The following is a 14,086-nucleotide window of genomic DNA, read 5'->3' on the forward strand; positions in this document are numbered from 1 at the left end:
ACCTGGACATGGTGGTCGGTGAGGAACTGGGTGGTGAGTCGTGCTGTGTGCGGGCGAGCGTTGTCCTGCTGGAATATGGCATCCTGGTCAGCCAGAAGAGGAAGGACGTGTGGGCGCAGAATTTCCTCCACGTATCGCTGGGCAGTTATGCGCCCTTGGACGTGCACCAGGGTGCTCCTTCCAGCGGTATTGATCGCCCCCCACACCATGACGCCTCCACCACCATGAACGGGTGCCTCATCCACACAGTTGGGCGCGTAACGTTCGTTTACTCTCCGGTAGACCCTCCTCCGACCATCATGTCGCTGGAGCAGGAAGTAGGACTCGTCGCTGAACCACACGTGTCTCCAGTGATTCCGGACGGTCCAGCGAAGGTGCTGGTTGCCCCACTGCACTCGGTTCTGGCGATGTCGGCGGGTGAGGACAGCTCCTCTGTGAGGTCTGCGAGCTCTCAAACCAGCTTCATGCAGGCGGTTCCGCACGGTCTGGTCCGATAATCGGTGTGGCCCGGGGAGAGCCTGGACAGAAGATGAGGCCGACAGGAAACGATTCCGGAGGTGGCGGAGCCGTATGAAGCGGTCGTGAGCAGCAGTTGTCGCCCTTGGTCTTCCCGCTCGTGGCAAGTCAGCAACGGAGCCAGTGGCTTGAAACCTGACCCACAGTCTACTGATGGTGCTCTGGGACACGTGGAAGTGCCTGGCGATTGCACTTTGACTTTGGCCTGCTTGTAAACGACCCAATGCAATTTGGCGGTCTTCTCTGCTCAATCGGGCCATCTTTCGTCGCTGAATTGTCGTCTGATTTCTTTGTGGCGAACAATCCGCTTTTATGGGTTTTGGAAGACATGGTGAGAGCTCAATATTCCCCGAGTTTCACGAGATTACACTGAAGCATGACGAGTGGTCATGCCAAATGAGCAATTTTGACATTGTAGCCACTGATAACGCATGCGTCACGTGCAGAGCTCACTTGTGGCAATGGACGAAAGGTCGACGACCAGATAAACATTTTCTGCAGTTTGGTGGATATCCTTGTAGCCATATAACTAAATTAACCAAATATTACAAGCTATGCGTTTCTTTTTTTGAACAGTATAGTTTTCGAGCAAAAATACTGCTTCGTTGCACAGAGAGGCTACTGTTTAAAAATATTTTAGGTACATGCCTGCCACTACAATATTTCATGTGTTTTTTAGGATCATTAATAGCACATGTCATAGTTGTAAGACATGATAAGGATTCATGAAAGTGGTTTGTCAACACGTTCTATAACGACAAATGGAATACAAAATTTAATATGTTCACATCCATTCATGTAAAGTGTAGTTTTGGGTTGTTGTCGTGTGTTGTTGGTTTTGATTGTGTGCATGCATCTACATCTTCAGTTTCACTCTTGGGTTGATTTCTGCTATATTTGTATGTTGTTTTAAATATAATATTTTATTTTCTGTGTTTTAGGTGCAGATCTGGAAGAGAAACTTCTGCTTCTTCATGACTGCCTAGTTCCCTGAGGCAAGGTTGGGAATGCTGCCAAGGAGAAGGCGTGGGCCAGGTACTACTCTGCTTTTTCAACCCAGCATTCAGGCATTACTGAGTTGACAGTATCCCCTGCAGCCTGGATTGCCTTGAACATGTTTATACTGTTGGTGTCTTAAAGGCCTATGAAGAAAAACTAGGGAACCAGTAAGTGCATTAGAAATCAAAGAGGATGAAGAGGACAATGCAAAGTATGTTGGAGGATGTGTTGCAAAAAAGCTAAAACAGAGAGTTTGGTGTCTCCAAAAGAGTGCGTACAGAGATGAGAAATTGCAGTGTTTGGAAGCCCTGACTTGCGCACCTGAATCCTACAGTGAAGAGAGTGAAACCACCCCTGACATGACAAGCATGCTGAACAAGGGCAAACTGACCTTTGTATTGCAGATGTGTCTGTCCATGCAACACAAAGAAGAAATCTTAAACAGAATGAGGCAAAGCGTTGATGATATTAAATAATCAAAGGGAAGTAATTGCTCTTTATTCATACGACATGACTGTGTAATAGAGTAAGCGAGAGAATAACAAGCATTGAAATATACAAGCGACTTTCATCTTCTCGTGCCAGGAGAAAAGGTTCCGTACATCTCTCGCTTAATCTATTAGTTTACACATGTCGTATGCATAAAGAGCGATTACTTCCCTTTGGTGTTTTGATGTCCATGGAACAGATTTTTTTGGAAACCTGTGCATCAACACACAGGCAAAAGCAGATGACTTTATTGAACCATGCAGGAACAGTGATGCTGTTCCGGTGTGTTTTTATGACACTTTGTATTCATTTGATCTTTCACAAGCTGTTCAAGAAGACACTTTGCAAAATGTTCATCTGGTTTTTTTTAAATAAGACTCCACCACAAACTGAAGACAATGATGGACAAAATGAAATGTACATGGAAAGAAAAGAGTTTGACGAAAAAGCTGAAAACATACAATGTTGGACAAAATGAAATGTACATGGAAAGAAAAGAGTTTGACGAAAAAGCTGAAAACATACAATGTTGGACAAAATGAAATGTACATGGAAAGAAAAGAGTTTGACGAAAAAGCTGAAAACATACAATGTTGGACAAAATGAAATGTACATGGAAAGAAAAGAGTTTGAGGAAAAAGCTGAAAACATACAATGTTGAGAACAATCAGGAAGGATCTCTGTAGTGTGTTGTGTATGATCTTTCTTCATGCAGTACAAACTATCCTATCTGATCAAGTGCATGTACATTGAATTTGAACTTCTTGATTGTTGACTTAGGTGTCGATTTTTGGTGTTATAATCTGCTGTCGTTAAAATGTACTTCTCTTCCTATTCAGTTCAGAATTGCATCACGTGGCTTGTTCAGTGCCTGTTCTGTATTTTCATGCATGAGTCCATGTAAATTTAAGTCTGCAACATGAAAAATTGAAACATATTCATTTGGCTATGGTTCAAACCTAATTCCTTTTTGTACTTGTTCAAGATATAATTTTGACAGCGAGATATTTTGCAAACAGTTTTCATTTCAAAATCAATTGTCAGCCACTTGATAAATTTCTTGCATCGATGCGTCTGATTGTTTTTATGTTGACCACTATGTACACTGGAATTTGCTTTGCTTTCCTAATAGAACATGTTCAGTCGCATACCAGCAAGATTTTGTTAACGTTTGAATGGAATTGGAAGTTGAATGAACTAAAATAGAGCATATACATGTATCTTTGGTCACAGTGACACACACACACACCATACAGTGACAATTAAAAAAAAATCATTCTCTTGGCTCAGAATTGGTGTCGAATAATTGTGACACAAATCGATTTACTGAAAATGTTACTTGTCACTCACTTTGACACTGTCGCCAAGCCAGTCTAAACTGCAGCACGCTGCTTCGGGAGGGACTTTTTCCTTTACACTTTAAATCCAAACACCATCAGCTGCGTAGAAAAATCCTTGAAAATGCTGACTCAAAGCCAAACCTTAACCAAGCTGGCCTCCAGGCTCCAGCACAACAACCTTAACCAGGTTCTCCTCGTTCTTCGCGAGGCACCACGGCTCGGGAAGCTGCTGTACATCACGACACAGTTCTTCAAAGTTGTAGTTGCAACAACCTCTGGCAATTTTGGTGCGGGACGGAATGTCTGAAAAAAAGCAGAACAATAAACCCTTTAGTAAAACTAAATTTCTGGAGAAATAAGTCTAACTGTCCATAAAAATAGCTGGATGATAGCTATTAATGGCAGTTGATAGACGTTTGAAGTTGAACGATTTGGTGGAGAATAGGGATTGTGTTTTGCAAACAGATATATTGATGATTTGATAAAAAAAACCTTGATGTTCGATACTGCATGCAAATTAGATTATTATTATTATTATTATTATGAACATTTATGCGCCACATCTAAATATAGCCCTAGGCGCTTACATATTAATTTCTGCCGTTTGAAATGGAATTTGTTTACAGACAGACAGACAAACAGACATTTTTTACACACAATATATAACGCATTCACATCGGCCAGTAAACCTCAAGCCTATTAGGCGAGCATTCACCTTTCACGGCCTTTATTCCAAGTCAAACGGGTATTTGGTGGACATTTTTGAGTCACTTGAGAAAAAGTGACTCTATGTAATCGGTCAGTGTTAGTCTGTCCGGCCGGCCGTCCGGCCGGCCGTCCGTAGACACCACCTTAACGTTGGACTTTTCTCGGAAACTATCAAAGCGATCGGGCTCATATTTTGTTTAGTCGTGACCTCCAATGACCTCTACACTTTAACGATGGTTTCGTTGACCTTTGACCTTTTTCAAGGTCACAGGTCAGCGTCAAAGGAAAAATTAGACATTTTATATCTTTGACAAAGTTCATCGGATGTGATTGAAACTTTGTAGGATTATTCTTTACATCAAAGTATTTACATCTGTAGCCTTTTACGAACGTTATCAGAAAAACAAGGGAGATAACTAGCCTTTTCTGTTCGGCAACACACAACTTAACGTTGGGCTTTTCTCGGAAACTATAAAAGTGACCGGGCTCAAATTTTATGTGAACGTGACTCATTGTGTTGTGAATAGCAATTTCTTCCTGTCCATCTGATGCCTCATATAATATTCAGAACTGCGAAAGTGACTCGATCGAGCGTTTGCTCTTCTTGTTATCTAGATGCAGAAAGTTTCTGGTATTTAACCTTGAACCTAGGGAGACAACCCTCGCTCTCGTTAAAACAGTAAACTTTTAAGTCAATAAATGTAAAAAGTAACACACCTACCATTACCAACCCAAATGTGCGTGGCATTGTCAATGTCATTATTGAACTTATTTTGTGTGTGCCTGATAAAAACAAAATGTTGTATTAACATGCATTTCAACCATTTCCGTTTGTATGGCCATGTTGGGTTTGATGCGTGCATGCCTGGTTTTCTCCTGTAGATGGGTGTCGGCACAGAAGGTCTGCCCGCTGTCCTCAGCCAACATGCTCCGTCTTCATGGCAGCTCAAATTTTTTATCGAGGTTCTCTCCTCTAGATTCGCCGTGTTTCGCCTAGGGGCTTTCGCTGCCTAGTTGATAGGGTCACCTCGTAGAGGATGTGGTCATAGACCACGCACGGTCGGTCTTGGGATAGGGAAACGTTATGCTAGTCCGGAGGGATTACGCCACAATGGCCACCTCGCGAAGACCCAGGGTCCTAGACTAGGGAGGTCCAAGGGGGAGCACCGGGAGGGCTACCCCTCTACCCGCACCTCCAACACAATCCCTTCCCCTGGTAGCTTCATCCCCAAGGAGGAAACAAAGCTACCTGCAACACCCCCAACCATTTGATTTTGAATCTTTCTTTCTTTATTTGGTGTTTAACGTCGTTTTCAACCACAAAGGTTATATCGCGACGATTGATTTTGAATAAATTGTACTTACTCATTACTGGTTCACGTCTTGCATGTGTCTTCGATGTCTCAATTGACTTCTGTGGCATGATCTCAGTGGGAAGACTTCCTTGGATGAGTCGGCTCTGCGAATATAAAGTAGAAAAACCAATTATCATTTAATTTTATTTATACTGAACCATTCTGTACCACTATCAGTATCACTAGAGAAATTCAGGCGTGGAAACAAGAGACCATTGAATCAGTTTGCCAGAGACGACTGACTGACCGACTGACCTCAATTTTGGCTGACGAGACACACCCACTGAAACCTGAATTTGACTCTCGACGCATTGACAGGAGTGGTAGACTGAGGGCTATGGTTGCTAGAACGTCACGTTTCCGCAATTCTTTTGTTCCCAGAGCTATCCATGCTTTCAACCAATCACATGTTAGAGGCCTCTATCATGTTTCTCTGTCATAATTATTACTGTACTCTGTTGCTGGGTTATCTGTAATGTATGTATTTTTAGTAACTGTATTACCGTAGTTCAAATGTGCGGTGTTCTAGTCGACATGTGGTGCTTTGTATACCTTGTGTGTGCGTGGATGTGGAGGTGGACTCTTGGACGTCTTTTTACACCCCCGGTATAGGGGTGTGTAGAGGATTCGGTCGATGTGTTTGTTTGTTTGTTTGTGTATTTGTGTTCGCATATAGATCTCAAGAATGAACGGACCGATCGTCACCAAACTTGGTGAACAGGTTCTATACATTCCTGAGACGGTCCTTACAAAAATTGGGACCAGGTAAACACACGGTTAGGGAGTTATTGGTGGATTAAGATTCTACAAGGACTTATAGAGGGACATATTAAAGGTCAAAGGGAAATAACCTTCTCAGTTGGTGGCAGTGAGTTTTGAACATGGCTGCTACTTTCCCGCGTGAGCGAATTTTATTTGTTTTCTTAGTTCAAGTTAATATCGAAAGAAGAGACATTCTTGCGAATGTTGGACAGCACATTGATGATATGTTATCCGAGACGAATGTCGCCTCGGGATCTCAATCTGAGTGCTGGTCCCAGTGCCACGTGGTGGCGGTGATAGTTCAATAGTTGTGTAGCCAGTCAGAGTCTTGGCAGTGACAATCAGAGCTGCTGACGTCAACTCGAGGACAACCGACGGATGGAGCGAGTAAGTGATTTCGTTTTTTACATACTGCTGAATCTGTAGCTGTACGTGTGGTTTGCACTGTTACATTTGGGGGGCGGGGGGGGTGTACATGCTGATGTATCTGTAGCTGTAGGTGTGTGTATTGCATTGTAACACTTGGAGGGGGGGGGGGGGGGGTTGTACATACTGATCTATCTGTAGCTGGTGGTGTGTTTTGCACTAATGCACACTTGGGGGGGGGGGGGTGTACATACTGCTGAATCTGTAGCTGTAGGTGTGTTTTGCTCAGTAACACTGGGGGGGGGGGGGGGGTTGTACATACTGCTGAATCTGTAGCTGTAGGTGTGTTTTGTACTGTTACACTTGGAGGGGGGGTGTATATACTGATGTATCTGTAGCTGTAGGTGTGTTATGTACTGTTACAGTAGGGGGGGAGGGGGGTTGTACATACTGCTGTATCTGTAGCTCTAGGTGTGTTATGTACTGTTACAGTAGGGGGGGGGGAGGGGGGGTTGAACATACTGCTGTTTTTGTAGCTGTAGGTGTGTTTTGCACACAGGGGGGGTGGGGGTTGGGGTTGGGGTTGTACATACTGCTGTATCTGTAGCTCTAGGTGTGTTTTGCACTCTACACGGGGGAAGGGGGTGGAGTGTTGTACATACTGCTGTATCTGTAGCTCTAGGTGTGTTTTGCACTCTACACGGGGGAAGGAGGTGGAGTGTTGTACATACTGCTGTATCTGAAGCTGTAGGTATGTTTTGTACTGTTACAGTGGTGGCAGCGGGGGAAGGGGGGTGTACATAATTCTGAATCTGTAGCTGTAAATGAGTTTTGTACTGTTACAGTGGGGGGGGGGGGGGGGGGGGGGGGTTGGGGGTTGTACATACAGCTCATATGCTCATCATTCTCCAAGGCTTACTCTATTACACATGTCGTATGCATTAAGAGCGATTACTTCCCTTTGGTTATTTGATATCTTAACATCGCTCTGCCTCATTCTGTTTGAAATTCATTACATAAGACAAATATCTGCTTTTAAAACTATCAGTGCTGGTAGTTTGCCTCAGGAATGTTGGAAGAGAGTTCCAGAGACTGCTACCTGAATACACTAAACTGGACTTAAACAGGTCAATCCGAGGAACAGGAGTGTTTAATCTCATAAATTGACGTGAATTCCTCATGGTAAATTTTGTACGTAAAGTTTCAGGTACACATCCAGTGATAATTTTGCTCATAAGGGTACATTTATTATAGCCAAGTCTTGCCTTCAGAGGGAGAATGCCTAAGTTTATATAGTCTAATTCATTCAGGGTTGTTTTCTTTAATAAGACTACTTTCAACGCTCGTTTGTGTAATCTAATTATAGGTTTTAGTGAATTATCACTTGCCGAATCCCATAAGGTTGATGCGTAATCAATAACAGATTGAATATGGGCATTAAAGAATAACTTCCTGGCTTCCAAATTCAGGAAGTGCTTGATTCTAGATAAGAGATATACTTTCTTGGACATGACTTTAGAAAGTTGTTCGATGTGGTGTGACCATGACAGGTTGTTATCGATGGTCACTCCCAACACTTTATGATGGTTGACTGTTGAAAATTAAATCGGGAAACGTGGAGATTATGTTCTGTCGTTTTTGTCTAGTTGTTATTATCATGCATTTAGTTTTTTGGGGGTTCAGGGACATATGATTTAGCTCAGTCCATGCACTCAGCTGGTTTAAACTTTCTTGAAGTGATTTAGATAAACGATTTAAATTGGTGTCACTGGAGTGTATGGTAGTGTCATCTGCAAAAAGTTCACACAAGTTTTTAATATGAAGGGGCAGGTCATTTATGTATGTGGAGAAAAGTAGAGGGCCTAAAACTGACCCTTGTGGTACCCCATGCCGTACAGCCTGCATACTTGATGCCGAGGCGTTCGCATGCACACTTTGTTGCCTGTTGCTGAGAAAAGAACAAATGAGGTTAACTGAGTCAGTCCCGAGGCCATATAATTTGAGTTTTCTGAGTAACAACTTGTGATCAATTACATCAAAAGCTTTAGCAAAGTCTACAAATACAGCACCACAAAATTCATTATCATTTATCTTGTCCAACCAATGATCAACAAGAGAGATTAAGGCAGTGTGACACGAGTGATTAGCCCTAAAGCCAGACTGGTTCGGGTGAAATAATTGATTGTGATCAAAGTGCGCTAATAGGTGTTTGTTTATATGTTTTTCAAGTGGCTTTGATAATACAGACAATATAGAAATCGGTCTATAGTTTGAGGGGTCTTTCTTCTCACGAGATTTAAACAAAGGAAAAATTTTTGCCTGTTTGAGCGCTATTGGAAAATATTGTTTGTCTAAACAGAGATTATAAATGTAAGTGAGAGTTTCGGAAATTACCGGGGCTGATAACTTAAGATATCCGTCTATCCCCCGGATACCTGTTTGCTTTAAATGTGTGAGTGCTTGAAAGACTTCAGGCACTGTAAGCGAAGGAATATTTAATTGAGATGAAATTACTTTTGACTTACAGAAGTCTTCTAAAACTTCCAAATTAATGAGGTTAGTTGTATCCTTTAAAATAACTTTTTCAGCTATTTTGGAAAAATGTGTATTTAGATCATCAGGTGTTATGTCTCTAACGCAACTTGATTTAGATGCAGAAGTTTTATTTGTGAGTTCATTTATGGCTTTCCAAATGTTCTTTGAATTTTGTTTTGAAGAAGCAAGGTCTTGAAAATATTTTCTCTTTTTTAATCGTTTTATTGAGTTTACTTTATTTCTCTGTTCTCTATACTCCTCTTCCTTGCCGATTGACTTTAAGAAGTCGCGATTATCTATGGCATCTTGTAATTCATCATCAAACCATTTCGGTTTCACTATGTGTCTGACTCTTTTAATTCTCCATGGAGCATGTTTATCATATACGTCAGTGAAGGCATTGAGCCAGTGTGTTAATGCAGCATCAGGATTCGTACAATTATAAACATCAGAGAGGGAGGAGTTACAGAGGTCGTGAAGAAATGTGTCTTCGTTGAATTTAGAAAAGGATCTGTATTTTATTGTCTTGTGACCGGCTTTTGGAATATTTACACCCTTTCTCGACCACGTCAGACAGATAGGGAAATGATCGCTGCAACCACTGGCGGGAACACAACATTCAACAATGTTACGTTGATCAGTGACATAAATATGATCTATCAAAGTACTTGTAGATGCTGTGACTCTTGTAGGGGTGTCTACTATCTGTTTGAGATTATAGAGGTTAAGCATATCTAGCCATAGCTTGTTCTGCTTAAGCAAATCAATATTAAAGTCTCCCAATAACATTATTTCCTTTGATTCGAGTAAAACTGCATCTAACATCTGCGTAAGATTATCCGACCAATTTGCTCTCTCTACAGGATTTCTATAACAGAAACCTATGAGGAGTGGAGGTGCTCCTTTCATTTTAACTTCTACCCACACCGACTCCACAAACTGCTCAAGGTGTGTTAATCTTGTATAGCTAACTGATTCACTTACGTACAGAAGCAAGCCAGTTTCTTTACTTTGCTGTGGGTCTCTGCGTAGTATGTTATAACCAGGAATAGCTACATCGGCATCCGAAATCTGCTGAGATAATCGTGACTCTGAGAATCCAAAAATGTGAAAATTTGAACCAGAATTTTAAAGCATACTAGATACGTCATTCATTTTGTTAATTGCATGGTTAATGTTAAGGTGGCCCACACGAAGACCCTCTTTTCTGGGCCATAAATTTGGACAGCTATTCATTGTGAACATAAACAGTATTCTGGCTTTTGAACGTTAAATAGTCCGAGATATTCACTGAAATCTCTTGATCAATCTGTAACAAATTCGCAGGAACAGAGAAATGTATCAAACAAGAAAGAATAATTTAGAAACACAATGTGTCAAACAATGACGTTATCAATAAGGTACAATAAGTAAATAAGGCAGAAACTCAACGTCAAGCGTAGAATAACTAGTAAAGAGACAAGGAAATATTCCGGACGACAAACTAAGTAAAACAACGAAAGCAACAATAAACAAGTAAAAAAATCGAATGGCAGATTAGCACAAGAAAACAGGAAAATAAAGAGAAAACGGTAATGTTACCGTTTATAATGATAATAAAGAACCAAACTAAGACAACGAAACTAATGTAATAGACTCTAAACAAGTCTAACACAAAGCACTTGTCATACGAGTCAATGTTGACACATGTGTCGCCTAGTAACAGCAGCCGCTTTCAAAGCATATAATATGAATGGGGCGAATAGCTTGACCGTCCGAACACACTGCTGTCGCTGAAGTCTGTCCAATTAGAGGCGCACAGTAAAGAAGCAAGCACACACCGAGTCTCTGTCTCAAGCAAGACAAGAAAATGTTTCTTCTCGTCTCTTTGTTAAAGAGTTGCTGTGACAGCCTGAAGCACAGCACAGTAAAAACGAAGGTAATACAAAGATCGATCAGGAGGATAAAGGCCACGAAATCATGCTCACACCCTCACAAGGGTAATGTTCGTGCAGTAGCACAATCGTACACAAATATGCACAGTTTTACCATCACGGCAGATGACGCTAATAATGCTGTATTTTCTATTACCGCACACACACACACAGAAAGAGAGAGAGAGAGAGAGAGAGAGAGAGAGAGAGAGAGAGAGAGAGAGAAAGAGAGAGAGAGAAAGAGAGAGACGAGAAACAAAGAGAGAGAGAGAGAGAGGGAGACAGATAAAGGTACACTCACACAACAGACAGAACTAAAGACAGACAGCCAGTTGGACTGATCTCCGATCTCTTCACCGAAATAGAGCCAACCACAGGCCATTTCCACATACCCATATCACAATACCGAAAAGTGACATCATTGAACCTTTACGCTTATATAAGGTCGAAATCTGTCAGTGCAAAGTAGTCACTCTCCTCTCTGTGCAACCTTCAAACCGGTTACCTGTTCTCGGTCACTTGAACCAAAATTTCTAACGAAGTTTTCGACACACATAGTTTTGTAACGTCGATTTCATTCAACGACGTCACCGAAAGAGTAAGGTAATGCTTATTTTTTGTGGAGTCTTAGTATTTTTCACTTTTCTCAACAAAACTTATCTTGTCCTGTTACCTTTTAAAGTTGTTTCTCTGTGAAAAGTTAGAAGATGTTGTATATATATGTCCTTGTTTTAATGTTGTTGTGGTGGAAATAATGTTGTTGTGGTGTTGTTGTTGCTGTACAAGTGAGAGTGATAGTAGTTATATTTTAATTGTTCTTGTTCTTGTTGTTCTTGTTGTTCTTGTTGTTAATAGTAGTAGTAGTGGTAGTAGTAGTAGTAGTAGTAGTGGTAGTAGATCAAGAAGTAGTAGTAGTAGTAATTGTTTATTTTTGTTGTTGCTGTGTTGTTGTTGTGTTGTTTATGTTGTTTATGTTGTTGCTGTTGTTGTTGGTGTTGTTGCTGTTGTATTTGTTTTTGTTGTTTTTGTTGGATAAAGACACGTGCGAGGTATGAGACATTAGATTTGCAGATTTTAAAGGATTTTGTTGTTGTTGTTGTAGTTGTTGTTGTAGTTGTTGTTGTAGTTGTTGTTGTTGTTGTTGTTGTTGTTGTTGTTGTTGTTGTTGTTGCCTTGACCTCCGACATGGTGTACGCGTTTAAAGTCTCTCCTTAATTGAGCCCCAAGTCGACTCAAGTGGACTTCGCGCAATAATTACATGTATCAGGTTTTGCTGATACGTATTTACCTGTCATTACACTCCCTGAAACAGACAATGATTATGCTGGAGGGGTGGGGGGTGGGGGAGATGGGGGTGGGGGTGGTGTTGTGTGTGTGTGTGGGGGGGTGGGTGGGTGTTGTTGCAACAAAAAGTTTTCTGAACAGAAAAAAAGATGATATCTTTCTTTAGCTGCTACCTCTGCCTTACACCCGATATTGATTAGGAAAAGTCGACTTTGCGAAGTGTACTTCACGCAACGCGCTGCACCAAGCTTCGGCACTGAATGTTCGCTAAACTCTTATACATTATTTACTCGATGAATAATGAAAGGATAAGTAAGGCAAGTAAACACTAACACGTCTAAGAAAATTGTCATTACTCTCCCAAGCAATCTTGAGGCAGCATATTTTCCCTGATACTGTGTTGATTGTCTCTAGCAGTCTTGGTATGGGATTTTCACCTATGATTATAAAGTGATTTGCTTCTTGTACTTCTATGTGATGGAGGTATTGATGATGATACAGATGACGACGACGACGACGACGACGACGAAGACGTCGACGACGACGACGATGATGATGATGGTGATGATGATGATGATGATGATGATGATGATGATGATGATGATGATGATGATGATGATGATGATGATGATGATAATGGTGATGATGAAGAATACTAACTATTTTGTGTGTTTAGCAGGAAGCTTGGCCTAATAACGGTTTCAGAGTGGACACAAAATGGGAATTTTTTGGTACGTGCCGCGCCAGTGTGTATGTGTTTATGGTGGGATAGCTCGACTCCCGCGCGAAATTTAGCGCTTTACTTGGACACATAATTTTAATTCGACGTCCAAATAAAACACGTCTTCAAAATCACTCCAAAATAATTATGGAGGCTTGAAATAATGTGTAATACATATAAATAATTGAATTTGCCTACATTTTCACAATTTAGCAAAATGTCGGGAAATAACACACATTTTGTTACTTTTTGTGTTTTGTGTTTGTCCGGATACAACCTGAGTAACAATCCCTGTTTACACACACTTTTTTTTCGCAGTTTAACATAACATGAGGTTGTTTTATTACTATGACATGAGCAAGTTGCTTTTTAACTATATTTTGAATTTAGAACAGCTAGATTTTAAATTAAAACTAATATTTTTGTTGTTTTTATGTTTGCTGACATATATTGGATTTTATGCTTTTGTATCAGTCAGGTTTTGTAAATCAAGCTCAGTTTTTAGAAAAAAATATCTTCTCTTAGAACTTTGATATTAAAAAAAAAGTAAATGTTGTGATAGTAGTGGTTTTTGTTGTTTATTTTGTCCTCCAAGGCTCCATCTTCCTTCAAAATACATGTATTATCATTCTGCTACTATGTTGTGCTGGTTTCGTGTCTAACTAACACCAAAAAATGTACGTAACCTGTTGGTTTTTGTTGTTGTTTTTTTTGAACACTTTTGCCTTTAAATCATACCCTAGCCTGTGTATGCTACAGTGGAACCCCTGTCTCAAGACTTTATTTAAAAACATAAGGTCAAAACATTTATCATATATTCGGGATCAACTCGTTACTCCCCCGGCTCGTTACTCCCCCGGCTCTTTCTTTCTTTCTTTATTTGGTGTTTAACGTCGTTTTCAACCACGAAGGTTATATCGCGACGGGGAAAGGGAGATCAAACACCTGAGAGCTGGAACATTTCGTTTTTGCCGCATAACATGAAGATTTCACCACTTTGATGCATCCACTGATAGGAAGTGTTAAATATATGCTATTATATCATCAGGAGTACATATTTCATCTATACGGGCCTTATATTGTCCGTTTTGCGAATTG

General features: G+C 40.8%; 1 protein-coding gene across 4 annotated transcripts in view; it reads left to right on the forward strand.

The window, feature by feature from the left end:
• The first annotated feature begins 11,457 nt into the window (after window positions 1–11,457).
• Window positions 11,458–14,086, forward strand: part of LOC138946936 (uncharacterized) — a 37,521-nt gene continuing 34,892 nt past the window's right edge. Inside the window, exons 1-2 of one of the 4 annotated variants that reach the window (XM_070318351.1) lie at window positions 11,458–11,586; window positions 12,947–12,998. In XM_070318351.1, the coding sequence (XP_070174452.1) occupies window positions 12,985–12,998 (14 nt within the window). In that variant the 5' untranslated portion in view covers window positions 11,458–11,586; window positions 12,947–12,984. Of the gene's footprint in view, window positions 11,587–12,943; window positions 12,999–14,086 lie in introns of all 4 variants that reach the window. The other 3 variants (XM_070318352.1, XM_070318353.1, XM_070318354.1) reach the window with 3 other exon arrangements.

Source organism: Littorina saxatilis, linkage group LG14 (assembly GCF_037325665.1).
Source record: "Littorina saxatilis isolate snail1 linkage group LG14, US_GU_Lsax_2.0, whole genome shotgun sequence".
In the NCBI taxonomy this organism is placed as follows: Eukaryota; Metazoa; Mollusca; class Gastropoda; order Littorinimorpha; family Littorinidae; genus Littorina; species Littorina saxatilis.